The 14,872-nt window shown below is 33.5% G+C and overlaps 1 protein-coding gene across 1 annotated transcript; it reads right to left on the reverse strand.

Annotated features, from left to right (window-relative positions):
• Positions 1–254: 254 nt before the first annotated feature.
• LOC102661952 (ethylene-responsive transcription factor ESR2) lies at positions 255–1,600 on the reverse strand. Its single transcript, XM_006603273.3, has one exon. It carries the CDS (start codon positions 1,505–1,507, stop codon positions 443–445), a length of 1,065 nt encoding a protein of 354 aa, XP_006603336.1. The 5' UTR covers positions 1,508–1,600; the 3' UTR covers positions 255–442.
• Positions 1,601–14,872: the final 13,272 nt, after the last annotated feature.

Raw genomic sequence — 14,872 nt, forward strand, 5'->3', positions numbered from 1 at the left:
TTCCCACGAAACCCCTTCAATTCTCAGTACAAAAAATTAATGCAAACATTAAAAAAAATGCAAAAATAAAAATAAAAATATACAAGCACTGAAATGGGCAACCGCATGCTTAAACAGAACACAGTCAACGATTTCAGAATAATCGATAATTTCAAGTACTTACCAACCCATAGTAGGGGCCAGAATACAGAGTTTTGGACACATAAACCTAGTAGTTAAACCTCCTACCAATCATAAAACCCTAAGAAACCACATTCCCAGTGAAAGAAATCAAATTAACGTTAGCTGAGGATGTAGTAATCAACAACACACGTCTAATTAAGGTAAAGATAGATTAAAACAAAAGAACCTGAAACAAGACTTAACATGTTTTTTGTTTTCTTCTTTTTTTTCCCCTAAAGCTAGTTAACTAAACTACCAGAAGACATACTTTTAACAAAGCCTAAGCGTTTTGCATCCTGGCTGCAAGAGAATTAAAAAGCTCTGGATACTGAAGAAAATCTTCCATGTTGGAGCACCCTGCAGCAACATGGTTCATCACAAACTGATTGTTTCTCTCCATAGCCACACCCTGCATGGTGTTGAAACCATGATGAAGGGCTTCGAATTGCTGCTGCACGGGAGAAGAATCATAAGGGACACCAAAAGCTTCAACCTTCGGAACCCTCGTCCTAATATCAGCATAACCCTTTGCAGCAGAAACATTCTTGTGATCAAATTTCGGTTGAGGAAGCATCTCAGGAGCTGACAAAGTTTCATTCTTGGGCTTCGATTTTGGCAAGAACTTGTGGACAATCTCCTCCAACAATCCAGAATCCGAAGACTCTCGCGGGAAAAACTCCGATTCTTCATCAATAGCTTCAGCAACTTCCATTCCAAAATTAGCGTTGGTAAAGCAACAACCTTGGAGACAGTTAGTGGCAGAAGAAGATGATGATGAAGAGTTTACATAACAACTAGAAGACTTGCTATTATTATTATTGTTATGAAAGTGGTGAGAAGAAGAGTTGAGAAAGTCACGAAAGAGAAGCATGTTAAGAGAAGAAGAAGAAGAAGAAGGGTTGTTGTTGTTGTGGCCATTTGTGGAGAAGTCAGCGCTTAAATTTTGGTTGGGGATCCACCTGGTGACGTGGCAGTGTTTGGGGTTGATATTGTAGGGTTGGAAGAGGTGGTGGTGGGGGTCGGCGGCGTCGGGGTAGACGAAATTGGTGCGGGCCTTGGCGCCGCGCATGGCGCGGGCGGCGTAGTCGTAGGCGCAGGCGGCCTCCTCCGCCGTGTCGAAGGTGCCCAACCAGCGCCGCTCCTTCGACTGCGGGTCACGGATCTCGGCGGCGTACCGGCCCCAGGGGCGGCGGCGCACGCCGCGGTACCGCATGGTGCCGCCGGAGCTGGCGTTGTCGCGCAGCCCGCGCTTGGTGGCGCTCTTCTTGGGGTGGTGGTCGGAGACGGTTGTGTCGGGGACTTGAGTGGGGGCCATTCCGTTGAGACGACGGAGTGCTTCTTCCATTATATGATTGGAGCAGCGTAACCGAAGGAGGAATATGACAAGAGAAGGGCAAGGTAGCTTATAGCAGCAGCTTGTGTTAGCTCTTTCTACTACTTGTGAAGTTGAAAGTTGGAACTGGTTATGTGGTCGTGTGCGTTGCTTTATTTATATTTTGACACAAACGTTGACCATTGGGTTACTTCTAACTTGTTACTGTAGAATTTTCGAAACAAAAGTTTAAATATTTTTTAATTAGTATAACAGGAGTGCTAAACACATAAGTACTCCTTCTAAAACATTTACTCTTATGAATTTAAATTTATTAAAAATTTATAAAATACCCTTAGTACTAGATTTTAATTTCTGATAATATCAACAAATCACTTGATAAAATAAACAATTATGAATCTGTTAAAAATATTTATTTCTCTTTCTCAACAACATCCAATGCCATTGTATTCAATATTAACTTATTAGTTTTAAGAATTTAGAAAATGCCTTCAAAAACAGACTTTAGAAAATGAAATAAATTAAGTTTCAAACACCATATACGTACATTATCGATTTTGAATGTTTTTCTTCTCATATTCCAAACTCTAAAGTCACATCGATCATTAATAATAAAGGTTCAAAACTAATTATTGATTTGTAAAGAATTAAAAGAGAAAAAAAGTATCATTTCTAAGAATCTAGTTTATATTAATATTGATTAAAGTGTAACACATATTTATTTTAAATGAAAATATATATAGTTTTTAGAAATTAAAAAATTGGAATTTTAACAAACTTAAATAAAAAAGTGTAATTTAATTTATATTTGAGTCACATGATATTAAGATTTAGGAAAAGCAAACTCTCAATGTGATTTTCAAAGTTATAGTGGATCATGTTATTCTTTTCAAAAGAAAAAAAAATGAATACGAAATTAGTTCTTTGAAGATAGTATAAAACATCTCCATATGAATAATTGAATATTCTAAAAGCTTTGTTCATTAATTAATCTCTTTGAAATGCAAAATATCACTACATTGTGTTTTACATAGGCTTAATTACAAAAACAATCACTAAATGACCAATATTTTCTTAAAATATAATAACTTAAAAAAATGTTTAAAAAAGAATTAGAATCATGATCTTAAAGTAAGAAGAACACTCTTTTATCATTACACCTAAGTACTATATAATATTAATATAAGTTTTATATAAAAATAGTTTAAAATTCAAATTTTATTTTTTTTAATTTATTATATTTTTATAATCTTATATATATATATATATATTATCTTTTAAAATATAATATATAAGATTAAATTATATTTTCACATAAATTAAAATATGTATACATATATAAGCATTATTTTTGTTTTATATATTATATTTTTATAATCTTATATATTTTTATCACACTATTCAAAACTTATTTTATAAAGTAAGTATATAATATAAATTTTATCTTTAATGTATATTTTTTTACATAAATTATAATTTCACAAAATGACAGTATTTTATTATCTTTTTAATATTTATTTATGTGATTTAATGACAATGTTATTTTACCTATATTAAGATATTATCGTTATTTATTATAATAATATTTTTTATTTATATTTAATTTTATTTAATCAGGTATAAATTTTTTTTAAAGAATTAAATTATATAGTCACATAATTAAATAAAATGAGAGTATTTTCTTTTTTTTAAAAATATTTATAGATGTACTTTATTGACATTATTAATTTATGTATATTATAATAAGTAACATGAATATCTTAATATAGATAAAAAAATATTATCACTAAATCACAAGTATTATTTTAAAAGATAAATATAATATATTAAATAAAAATAAATTTTATATAAATATACATATTCTAATTTATGTGAAAATAGAATTTAATCTTATATATTATATTTTAAAAGATAATATATAAGATTATAAAAATATAATAAATTAAAATAGAATAAATTTTTGAATTGTATAAAACTTATATTAATATTATATTTTGCACCAAATATTTAAATGAATACTTTGGTGTAATGATAAAAGAGTATGTTTCTTACTTCATGAACTATGATTTTAGTCATTTCTTAAATATTTTTTTAAGTTCTTATTTTTCAAGAAAATATTAATCAACTTTTTAATTTAGTCAACATTTATAAGGAGACGAATTTTGCAATTAAGCATTTTATATAAAGAAAATTAAAGTAATGACAAAAATATAGGACGGATTTGCTTACACGCATTAATCTCTAAAAACAATTAAGGTGATGATAATTTAAATTTTTAAAAGATTAAATTTGTGATAGAATTTTGAAAGACTAACTTTACAACACCAAGTTAAAGATTTATTGCGTGATTATAAAATATGCGGAGTTTTCTTAAAAGAGTTTGGATATCTTACTGCAATAAATTATCTATTATTTGTATAAATTATATAGTTTTTTTTAAAATCAGCAAAATACTTAATATTAATAATAGTGTATCATACGGGTACCAATAATACATAAATAGTTTCTCTATAGTAAAAATATACAGTATTTATTATATTTAGTGAAATAAAAATGAAATACAGAAAGGCCTTTATGTAATAAAATGTATGTTAAGCTATTTATGTGACGAGCAAATCATTTTATAGCCGACATTCGAACTCTTCTTCCGGTAATGCGATATGGGAAAGTGATTGATCATGCCCAACAAAACGCACAGCTTAATAACAGAAGAGACAACACACAACGATGGGATGCGACAAATCTAGCAACCATTTTTAATTTTTTTTTTGTTATTGTTGGATTCTAGTTTAACGTCCATAGAATATTCGAATCAATTTTTTCTTATCTTAGCATGTCTCTTTAACTTCAAGACATATTATTCCGAATTCTGAAATCAATAATTTATTAACTTCTTATATATATTGAATAAATTTTATTCTTTCAAAAATTGTAATATTCATTCGCAAAAGAAATTGTATGATAAAAGTATATGAAAATTTCATACTATTTGTTCGTACATATATTATATAAATACATAATTTTGATACAAACTCATCGTAAATAAAATTTATGAGAAAACTAATTCTCTTTTCTTTTACTGGAGAAAACTAACTCCTTATAAAAATGAATTATACAAATACAAAATTTCAAACGATTAAATAATATGAAATTCTGAAAACAGAGAGACAATCAATTCCCATTTTCTGTATATCCATCTGCAAGTAATTAAGTAATGTAACGTAACGTGGTGTAACCAACAAGGAAAAATAAATAAAGTAACGTATCTTGGTTATGTCTCAATTAATTGTGATTGCTGCTTTTATTTTTCCCTAAAGTTTAGAGGTAAATTACCGTCATAGGTAGGGCAAATGGGCAATGCCAAACCTTTCACTACAAATTCGATGAGCGACCCTGCACACTCTGCATGCATGCATGATGATAATTTCTTCTGCCTGTCCTTCATCCACAGTGTTACATGAAGCAAGCATGGACATAACATACATACATACATAGCTTAGCTTTACTTAGATCTGACTTTTCAAAACTTTACACCCAATGAACTTTATGCTTCTTCAGAGTGTCTCCAGACAAACCATGCAGCTATATATATGCTCCTACGACTACACAAGACTTTTCGATGTCCCTCATGACGTGCCAAACCTTGGCACGTCTAATTAAATTAAGATTTACAATAATGCTATAATCCCCATAAGCCCAGACAAAATTAATAAGTTTGTGAAATTAGTACTAGATAAGTTTAATTTTATGTTTATAAAAAAAGTTTAATTTTATGTCATTTACCCATTTCCATTAGTTTGGTCACTTCGGTGTATATTTAAAATTGATCAAATAGAATTAGTTTAATATTAATCAAAGCGGTTGGTTTGAATATTATTGTATTTGGTATCTTTAAACAAGATATTAAATTCAAGTTCTATAGATGGAAAAATATAATTAAAAGGAGAAATTATATTAAAGATTATTCCATGATAAATATCAATTTTATATGTTATGGACACATGACGCTTGACTTAATGCACATTGATCGACTTGAGTATAATAATCTAATGACAAATTCAACACTATCATAAATCAAAGATGACCTAGCAATAATCGACTTATAAAGAATACATAATAAGTTTATGATGATCCTCAAAATCGGGCAAGCCACTTGGCTAATAGCCCCACGACATTATCATTACGAATAGACATCTTGTAACCACATAAGGGGAGGACGATAACACTCACACATTTGAACTCACTCAATTCATAAGATCTCTCTCTCTCTCTCTCTCTCTCATTCTCTCTTCTTCTCCCATTTCACTCCACGTTGCATGAAACAAATTGCACCCCATGTCCCACATTGTCACAATGGCCTCATTTGTGTGGATCTTTGATTCTCTAGGATGAAAGGATTCATTATCACGAATCTTTGTTATGGTGAACACATGAAACAAAAAACTTCGACAACAACAACACATTTTTCACCTATGACAGAAGCCATAGCCTAGCCAAGGATGGAAGAAAATATGTCGTTCACGAGTGCGCAATTTGTTAAGCTAATAGAGATGCTCAACAAATAGAAAAAAAATGCTTGAAGATAACTAGAAATTGATCATGGATCTGCAAAAAAAGAAACATGATTCTCAAAATAAGCCTTCAAATGCAATGGAAGGCGAAGGAAATTTGTTAGCGAGAAGAAAACATGCAGAAAATGAGCTAGAAATTTTGAAATCACATATTCTGCCCAAATCAAAGAAGAAAGAATCATCGATGAAGTGGATTTTGATGAAGTTATTCCATTCAATATGTCATTTTCCAAACAATTAGTTGAACTTCAAGTCCCAAAACAATTAAGGCAGCTTCCAACAATAGGATTGTACAACGGATCCTTTGATTTAAACGATCACTTGTGGAGGTTTGAATCGGCATTAGCATACATAGGAACCTCTGCTTCTATAATGTGTCATGCATCTCCACTATCACTGAAATCCACTATGTTGAAGCGGTTTCAATCTCTTCCGTTGAGATTCATCAATTCATGGCTAGATTTAAGAGAAAAATTTAGGTTTGCCTTCGCAACTAGCAAGGAAAGACCAAAGATAGAAGTCAACCTAAGGTTGATCCAGCAAGGACTTGGGGAACCTCTCAATGGATACATCTTGCGATTCAACAAAGAGGCAAGAGTCATGGAACAACCAGGAGTTGTGTTGATGTTGGCTAAAGACAGTGTGTGGGAAGGATCCTTTCTTCATATTCATCACAAAAACGCCACCTATCACTTTGGAGGAATTCTTGAAAAAGGCGGAGAAATATATTAACTTTGAAAATGTCTTGGATATTGGAAAGTTGAAAACAACAGAAAATCAAAACGTGCAAAAGAATACAACACAGACAAAAAATGACAAGTCAACAAAGTTGGATGAAAGGTCGACTTATAAAGCTAGGCCAAAATATGATGAGTATTCTCCCTTAATTGCATCTCGAGGGAGAATACTAAATGAAATCATGAATGTGGTGTTAAAGGAAGTCAGTTTGGACGTCTCTAAATTGTTGAGCATAGGAAATGACAAAAAAGGTTAGTCAAAATATTGTCATTGAAATCCCTACACATTGAGGGAAACTGACAGATATATGTAAAGAAGGATAGATAATTATAGACCTCAATATACCATTCATGATGAAAAATGGGAAAGATTGAGAAGCCCTTATTGACTTCAAAGAAAAGGATGTTCTAGGGAGCATTCCCCAAGGTATCGACACAAAACTCTAGAAAGGGACACAAAAAATCGTATGCAAACGATACATTGGGAAGGATTCGAGCTAAAGCATAAGTCAAATTCTCCTCAGAGACGACCAGATTCTCCACAGTGAGGACATGAAGTGATTTATGTCATAGCAAGAGGATTTACTAGTGGAGGTCCTTGAAACAATGCTCGGAAAAGACATGCGAGAGAAGTACTAACTACAACACACAACAGAAGAAATTGTGAGTCAACTAAGAGAAGAACCCTAGCATTGATCTTTAATGACAAGGACATGGACATGTCAATTGTCCCAAACTATGATGATCCCTTGTTAGTAAAAGCTTTCATAAACAACAAAGAGGTACATTGGTTGTTGGTCGACATTGGCAGCTCTACCGATATAATGTTTTATGATTTCTTTAAGAATCTTAGAATCCTTCAATTAGAGTTGCTTCCCTACAACGAGGACCTCATAGGTTTCTCTAGTCATCATATAACCCTAATAGGATACGTAAAGTTGCACGAGACCTTTGGGAAGACAACAATAACCAGAACCATCATCATCAGATTCATTGTAGTCTGACCTTGAATACAATGGGAGTTATAATCTCAATAGTTTATCAGGCCATGAAGTTCCTCAACGATGAGATGCAAGTCATAACATTAAAAGGAGACTAGAAGAAAGCTCATGAGAGCTATAAAGAGTCACCAAAGCAAAAAGATATTGACAAAATGGAAGAAATGGATTATGAGCCAAGGGCCAAAATTCAATCTGAGGTAATGTTCATTGAGTTAGATTGAGTAGAGGACATCAAGAAAAGGACATGCACACCCAGGTTGGAGCTGATAAAAAGTTGTCAAAACCTCCAGATTAGGAAAGAATAACAACGTCTATAGGAGCGGATTTGGATGAAGCGACTATGAATGCTCTAATTTCATTCCTCAAAGACAATGTCAATGTATTTGCATGGAAACCAGATGACATGCCAGGCATAGATCCAAACCTTTTCTATCAGAAGTTGGTAGTAAACCCCTTAGTAAAACATGTATGTCAAATAAGACAAATTATTGTTGCAAGGTCATGCCCTTCAGGCTGAATGTCGGAGCCACATGTGAATGTATGTATACATGATTTTGATGATGCCAAAGAAGAATCAAACAAGGTTGCTTCAAAGGATAAGCAATGCTTCAAGATTAGTACAAGATTGCTTCAACAAACAAAGTCTTGTTTCAAGATTCACTAAAGATCAAGCTTTGTCTCAAAATAAAGTGTTTCCAAGACATGCAAGGCTCTGGTAATCGATTACCAGGCAGTGTAATTGATTACCAGAAGACAAGTTTGAAAAATAGTTGTTTAAAAGGGTTTTGAATTTGAAATTTGAACTTGTAATCGATTACCAGATGTGTGTAATCGATTACCAGCAACGAAACTCTTGAAATTCAAATTCAAAAGTCATGAACCTTCAAAATATAATTGTATAATCAATTACCAGAAACCTGTAATCTATTACCAGTGAAGAAATTCAGAAAAAGCTTTTTGAAAAGATACATCTCTTCAAACCATTTTGAAAAGGCACGAAAGGCCTATATATATGTGTGTGTCTGACTTCAAAAAGCAAGGGAGAGATATTCCAAGAGAACTTCATTGCCAAATGCTCTCTCAACAACTTTTGGGCAAACACTTGCAAATCTATTAAAAGTTCATCCAGGAACTTCAATTGTAATATCCTTCTCTTAAAGAGAGAATTCTTCTTCTTCTTCTTCTTCTTACTCAAAGAGATTGATTAAGGGACCGAGGGTCTCATAAGTTGTAAGGATTCTTGAACACAAGGGAAGGATTGTCCATGTGTGATTTAGACTTTGTAAAAAGACTTTTACAAAGAGAATGAAAAATTTGAAGTGGGTTGCTTGAGGACTGGGAGTAGGCACGGGAAGTGGCCAAACCAGTATAAATCGAGTTTGCATTTCTCTCTTCCCTTATCTCTTTTATTTTATTGCAATCAATTTCTTCTTGCATGTTTAAAGAACATTATTAAATTGATTGTTGCTTCTTCTTGTGCATTCTAAGCCTATCACTTAAAAGGAGGGTTAAAAGTTTGTTAGTAGGAAATTAATTCACCCCTTCTTAAGATAACTGGGGTCATTTGTCCAACACCACGTACCAAAGGATGATGAACGAGGGATTTTAAAAATAGATAAGTTAGAGCTTGGAAGTCTATATCGATGACATGATAGTAAAAAGAAGCACCCCAAAATAGCACACAGTGGATCTAGCATAAACCTTTGCTCAATTGAGGAAATACAAATTGCACTTGAACCCTAAAAAATGTACCTTTGGGGTGTTTGCAGGAAAATTCTTGGGTTAAATGTTGTTAGAAAGAGGGGTCGAGCTAAACCCTGACAAATGCTAGACTATACTAAAGATGTAGACTCCAAATGTTGTTAAGAATATTCAGAAGTTAAAGAAACGGTTGGTAGCATTTACAAGGTTCGTGGCTAAGTTAGCTAAAAAAGTTTTACCCTTTTTCAAGATTTTGAAAAGGGACAAAAGATTCAACTAGACAGAAGAATGTTAAGTTGTCTTTCAATAATTCAAAAAAACATTATCCACCCCACTGACTCTAAAAAAGTCAAACCTAGGAGAAACGAACTACTTGTACCCGGCGATAACAGAAGAAGTAGACAGTGTTGCACTAGTCAAAGATGACAATAAAATTTAGAAGCTAGTGTACTTCATAAGTCGAGCTCTTCAAAACATCGAGTTACGATATCCGAAGGTGAAAAAGGTAATTTTGGCTCTAGTGTTCTAAGCCCAAAGATTACGTCTATACTTCCAAGCACATCCAATTGTAGTCAGGATGGATCAACTAATCAGGAAAATACTACACTGCCATAACCTAGCATGGAGGATGGTAACCTTGGCCATTGAATTTCCGGAATATAGTCTGTAATACCAACTGAGACAAGTGCCCAATGACCAATATTTGGTCGACTTCATAGCTAAAATGACACTAACTTGAGTGGAAAGAAGGCAAGAAGAATTATCCTAGACTCTGTTTGTCGACAGATCATCTAGTGAAACACGATGTTAAGTAGGAATCCTATTAGAGCCCCTACACTGTGTTGTACTCGAGAAGGAGTTAATGATAGCATTACCACTCACAAATAATCAAGCAGAATATGAAACTGTGTAGCGGGTTTGGAAATAGCAGTTGACATGAAAGTCCAAGTCTTAAAGTGTTCAGTGATTTGAAATTAATGGTCAACTTGTTGAATGAAGAATTCCAAGTTAAAAAGCCAATTTTGCAAAAGTACATTGATAAAATAAGGGTAATGAAGGAAAGGTTCAAGAAGCTAGAATTCATCTACATTCCAAAAGAGAAAAATGAAAAAGCGGATTTACTCTTAAAGCTAAGAAAGTTGGATGACACCAATCCTAGAATACACTGAGGAAAATATATTTTGCCAAAAAATACACACCTCGAGGTTTGCCATGATAGAAATCCAAGAAAGTTGAATGACACCAATCCTAGAATATAAATAAAATGCCATCAACCCAGAAGATCAAAAGGAAAGACAAAATTGTAAAGAGACACCAAATTCGGTATAATAGATGACAAACTCTACAGAAGGGGATTCACCAAACCATCCTCGAAATGTCTAGGAGCGGCTGAGGCAAAATATGTAATGACCGATATACATCAAGGGTGTTGTTGTCAACATTCTAGAGATAGGACCTTGGCAAGAAAATATTAAGAATCGGCTATTACTGGCCAACTATAGAAACTGACACAGTCGACTTTGTGTGGAGATTTGAAAGATGCCAAAAATGCATCAACATACTACATGCATCGACAAATGAATAGCAAAGCTTGGCATCCTCATGGTCGTTTCTCTAGTGTGGAACCAACATACTAGGACCTTTTCCAAGGGCTCTAGGGCAAGTCAAATATCTAGTAGTAGTTGTCGACTATTTCACCAAGTAGGTCGAGGCAAAAATACTTGCTACCATAAACTCTAAAAATGTTGAAAATTTCATAGTCAGACTAATAATCTGGAGGTTCAAGAACTCGGACGTCATAGTCACTTACAATGGCACTCAGTTCACTAATAGGCAATTCCATCAATTGCTATTGAGTTTGAACACCAAACAAAGGTTCACTTCAGTAGAGCATCCTCAAACCAACGGTTAAGCTGAAGCAGCAAATCAGATCATCCTAAGAGGTCTAAAGAAAAAAGTAAAGAAGGCTAAAGGAAGTTGGTAGAACAATTATCACATGTCTTACGGCCTACAGAATGACCCCACATTCTGCCATAGGAGAAACCCTATTTGGGATGGTATATGGCACTTAAGCTGTCATCCCTATAGAAATAGAGGAGTCGGCCTTAAGAATTACGAATTTGAACTAGAATCAGAATGAGAGAAACATTAGAACCAAGCTTGATCTCATTGAAGAAAGAAGAGAGGTTGTCGTAATGCAACGCTAAAAAGGAAAATAGCTACTAGTTATAATAAGAATGTCATCCTAACATTGGTGGGAAAAACAACCACCAAGGAAAACTCACAGAAAACTAGGAAGGACCATATAGGGTGCAAAGACAGAGAATGAAGCTTATATTTTGGAAACATTTTTGGGGGATATAATTTCGTGTACTTAGAACACATCCAACTTGTGCAAGTACTATAACTAAACAAAGAAAAATAGCAAGGGTAAGAACCTAAAAAAATATATATTCCTAGATATATTTTGATTTTTGCAGGAAAATCGGGTAACACATACCTTGCCCATGTACCTATTTCACAAAGGATATCAATAACATGGGATAGGTTTTAATACATCGCTTCAAAATCAATAGTTGGAGAAAAGTCTTACTTTAGGAAAATGACTTGTTCAACCACAAGTAGGCACCCCGGGAAATGGGTTCCCAAAGTAGGATAAAATCTTATCAAAAGACCTACAAAATCTATAGGCACTCGGGGAAAGTAACACCCTGAAAATTACAACTCATTTTGTGTATGTAATTAGTCTTTCTTGAGTAATTGCATGTGTTTGAATTGACTGTGAACTGTGATTTAATTAAAAATCATAGTGTTGAGTTATTTTATATTGAGTGATAAGTATTTGCCCACAAATTATTTTGTATATGATAATTTGTTGTCAATTTAATCCTTTTTAGAAAAAGTAAATAATTAGATCTTGGGAACTTATTTATTTGCATAAATAATAAACTCCTTAAGTTTTAAGTTTATTAAAAACTTATTTGATTAGTTTTAATTATTAAAGTTAGTAGAAAAATATTTATGTTGCGAGAAAAATATTTTTCATAGTGCAAGGTTACACTGTGTAAATTAATTACACAGTGTAAACTCATTTTCCATAATCATTGAAAATCTCCACTCATCAATGGGGGGAAGGGGCTGACCATGCCTTGCCACACCCTTCCCTAATCCTTTCTTTAATTACTTACACACCCAACCCCTCACAATCATTCTCCACTAATTTTCCCTCAATTTAGTGAACAAGTTAGGTTCTTTCTCTCACCAAAAAAATTTCATCTGACCCTCAAGTAAACCAAAAGCACTCATCTCCCCTCAAACACATAAATTCATGAGCCACCAAGGAGGAAAGAAGAGCCACTCCAAATTTTTTGCACTAACTTTGTGTTGTGCTTGTAAGGCTTAGAAGCTGGCATCCTTTTCATCACCTCTTCTTATAATTTTTGTGTAGCACTAAACTCTAAGGTAAGGGGGTAATTTTGGTGAGCTCAATCCCCATGATTTCCTTTGGGAGAAGGCAACCATGGTGATTTGATCCTTCATTGTAATGCATGCACCAAAAATAGTTTTTTGTTTGTCTTTTTGCAACTATTTTGCAAAGTTGAGAACTTTTCCCTTGCATGCATGAATTCTCTTCTTCTTTTTGTTCATTTTCGTGCTTTGGAAGAGCTCCTAGTACAAAGGATACTATGTCTATTTTTTTTTAGAATTTATAAAGCAAGTTTGGATTTTCGAAAATAGGCAATGAGAAAAGAAAGGTTGGTGGAAGGATTTGTCCTTTGGACCAGTCTCGGGGTTTTGACCCTAGAATGAAAAATACCAGTTAGATTTTCATAAAACTTCTTTGGTTTTACTCCAGACACAATTTGCAACAACTTTCATGCTGAATCCCTTAAGAGATTAGGTTATTTTAAGGACCATTTGTGACATGCAAGGTGACTATCTTGTTGTGCAATGAATGTTTGGTAGTGCTCATTTTATTTGTAACTTTTGTCTTCTGTGGTTATCATCTTAAAAAAATGTTTACTTTTTAGGAAACTAGAGAAAAAAATTATTTTCATCCATTTAAATTAAAAAAATTATGTATCGCATTTTCATTTTCTAAAAGCTAAAGCAAAACAAAGTTGCTATAGAAAACTCAATATTTATGTCTAGGAAAAGTGTTAGAAACTTTACTGGGAGAAACATAGGATGAAAATCTGTGTAATTTTTACCTTCTAAAAAAGGGTTTTGTTAGATTCAAACTGTAAAAAGTAGAAGTCCTTTTGGTTTTGGGAAGAGGTATAAATTCACAAATCTTTGAACTATGTTCAGACTAAAGTGCTCTCTGTCTTGTTACCTTGTAAGATTTTTATTTTTTTTGTAGATTTTTTCTAATGAAGTATTTTACCTTGTTGGAAACATAAGGAAATTTCCTTTAAGGCTGTATTAAAATTTTTCGATAATAAAATTATTTGCAAAATTTTAAAGAGACTTGAATCTGCCTATTTTCTAAAAGCTAGGGTTTTTGACTACTTGATGTATTGAATTGTTTAAATTTTTTACTAAGTGTTGATGTGTTGCCTTGTTGAGTTTGCCTAAGTGTTGTATATTTATTTTATCTATGTTTAGTTTAATTGTGATATGTTTCATTATGATTGGAAGACCCGGGAAGTGTGAATCTTGGGCAACCATAACTATGGATTGTGTTGTTTATTTGGAGACTAGGAGTTTTGACCTCGGGCAACTATTGCCTGTCATGAATTGTGTGTGACCTAATTATTTTACAATCGGGGACTGTAATGAACCTGTGTGTTAAACCTTGTGTGTGGTAGTTACAGGGACTCAGACACAAGTCCCAGTGTCATCAAGAATCATGTTCTAGTAAGCATAAAACGTCTTGAAAGACATGCACATTTTTGTGTTGGATGCAAGGACTTAAGCATGACTCCTGATGTTGACTAGACCTCATTCTAGTGGACATTGTGTGTCTCGAATAAAATGCAATGTTTTGTGTTAGTGCATAGGGACTCAGCCACGGGTACCTGAGTGGATAGGATGTTTTCTACAAGAGAGTTATGCGCTTGAGAGTCGTGGAAGCAAACACAAATATGCAATGGAATGTTGATATGAAAGATGAAGAGAGTAGCATGGGGGCATCATGCTAGAAATTGTTAAAGCGTGCAAGATGACGATCGATGGGCAGTTTTCACACCATAGTGGCGGACGAGGTCCTCATTCACTTATGTTGATAAAGTCGAGGGTTTGTCTTAAAATTGTTGGTCATCGTTTGGTACCGTGTATAGCAGGGCCCTTAGTGATAAGGATATTAAATCTCCAATGAGGAGCGTGTTGAGGAGTTAGTCCTCAAGGTAACAAATGACCAGAATT

This window comes from Glycine max, chromosome 18 (assembly GCF_000004515.6).
Source record: "Glycine max cultivar Williams 82 chromosome 18, Glycine_max_v4.0, whole genome shotgun sequence".
Lineage (NCBI taxonomy): Eukaryota > Viridiplantae > Streptophyta > Magnoliopsida > Fabales > Fabaceae > Glycine > Glycine max.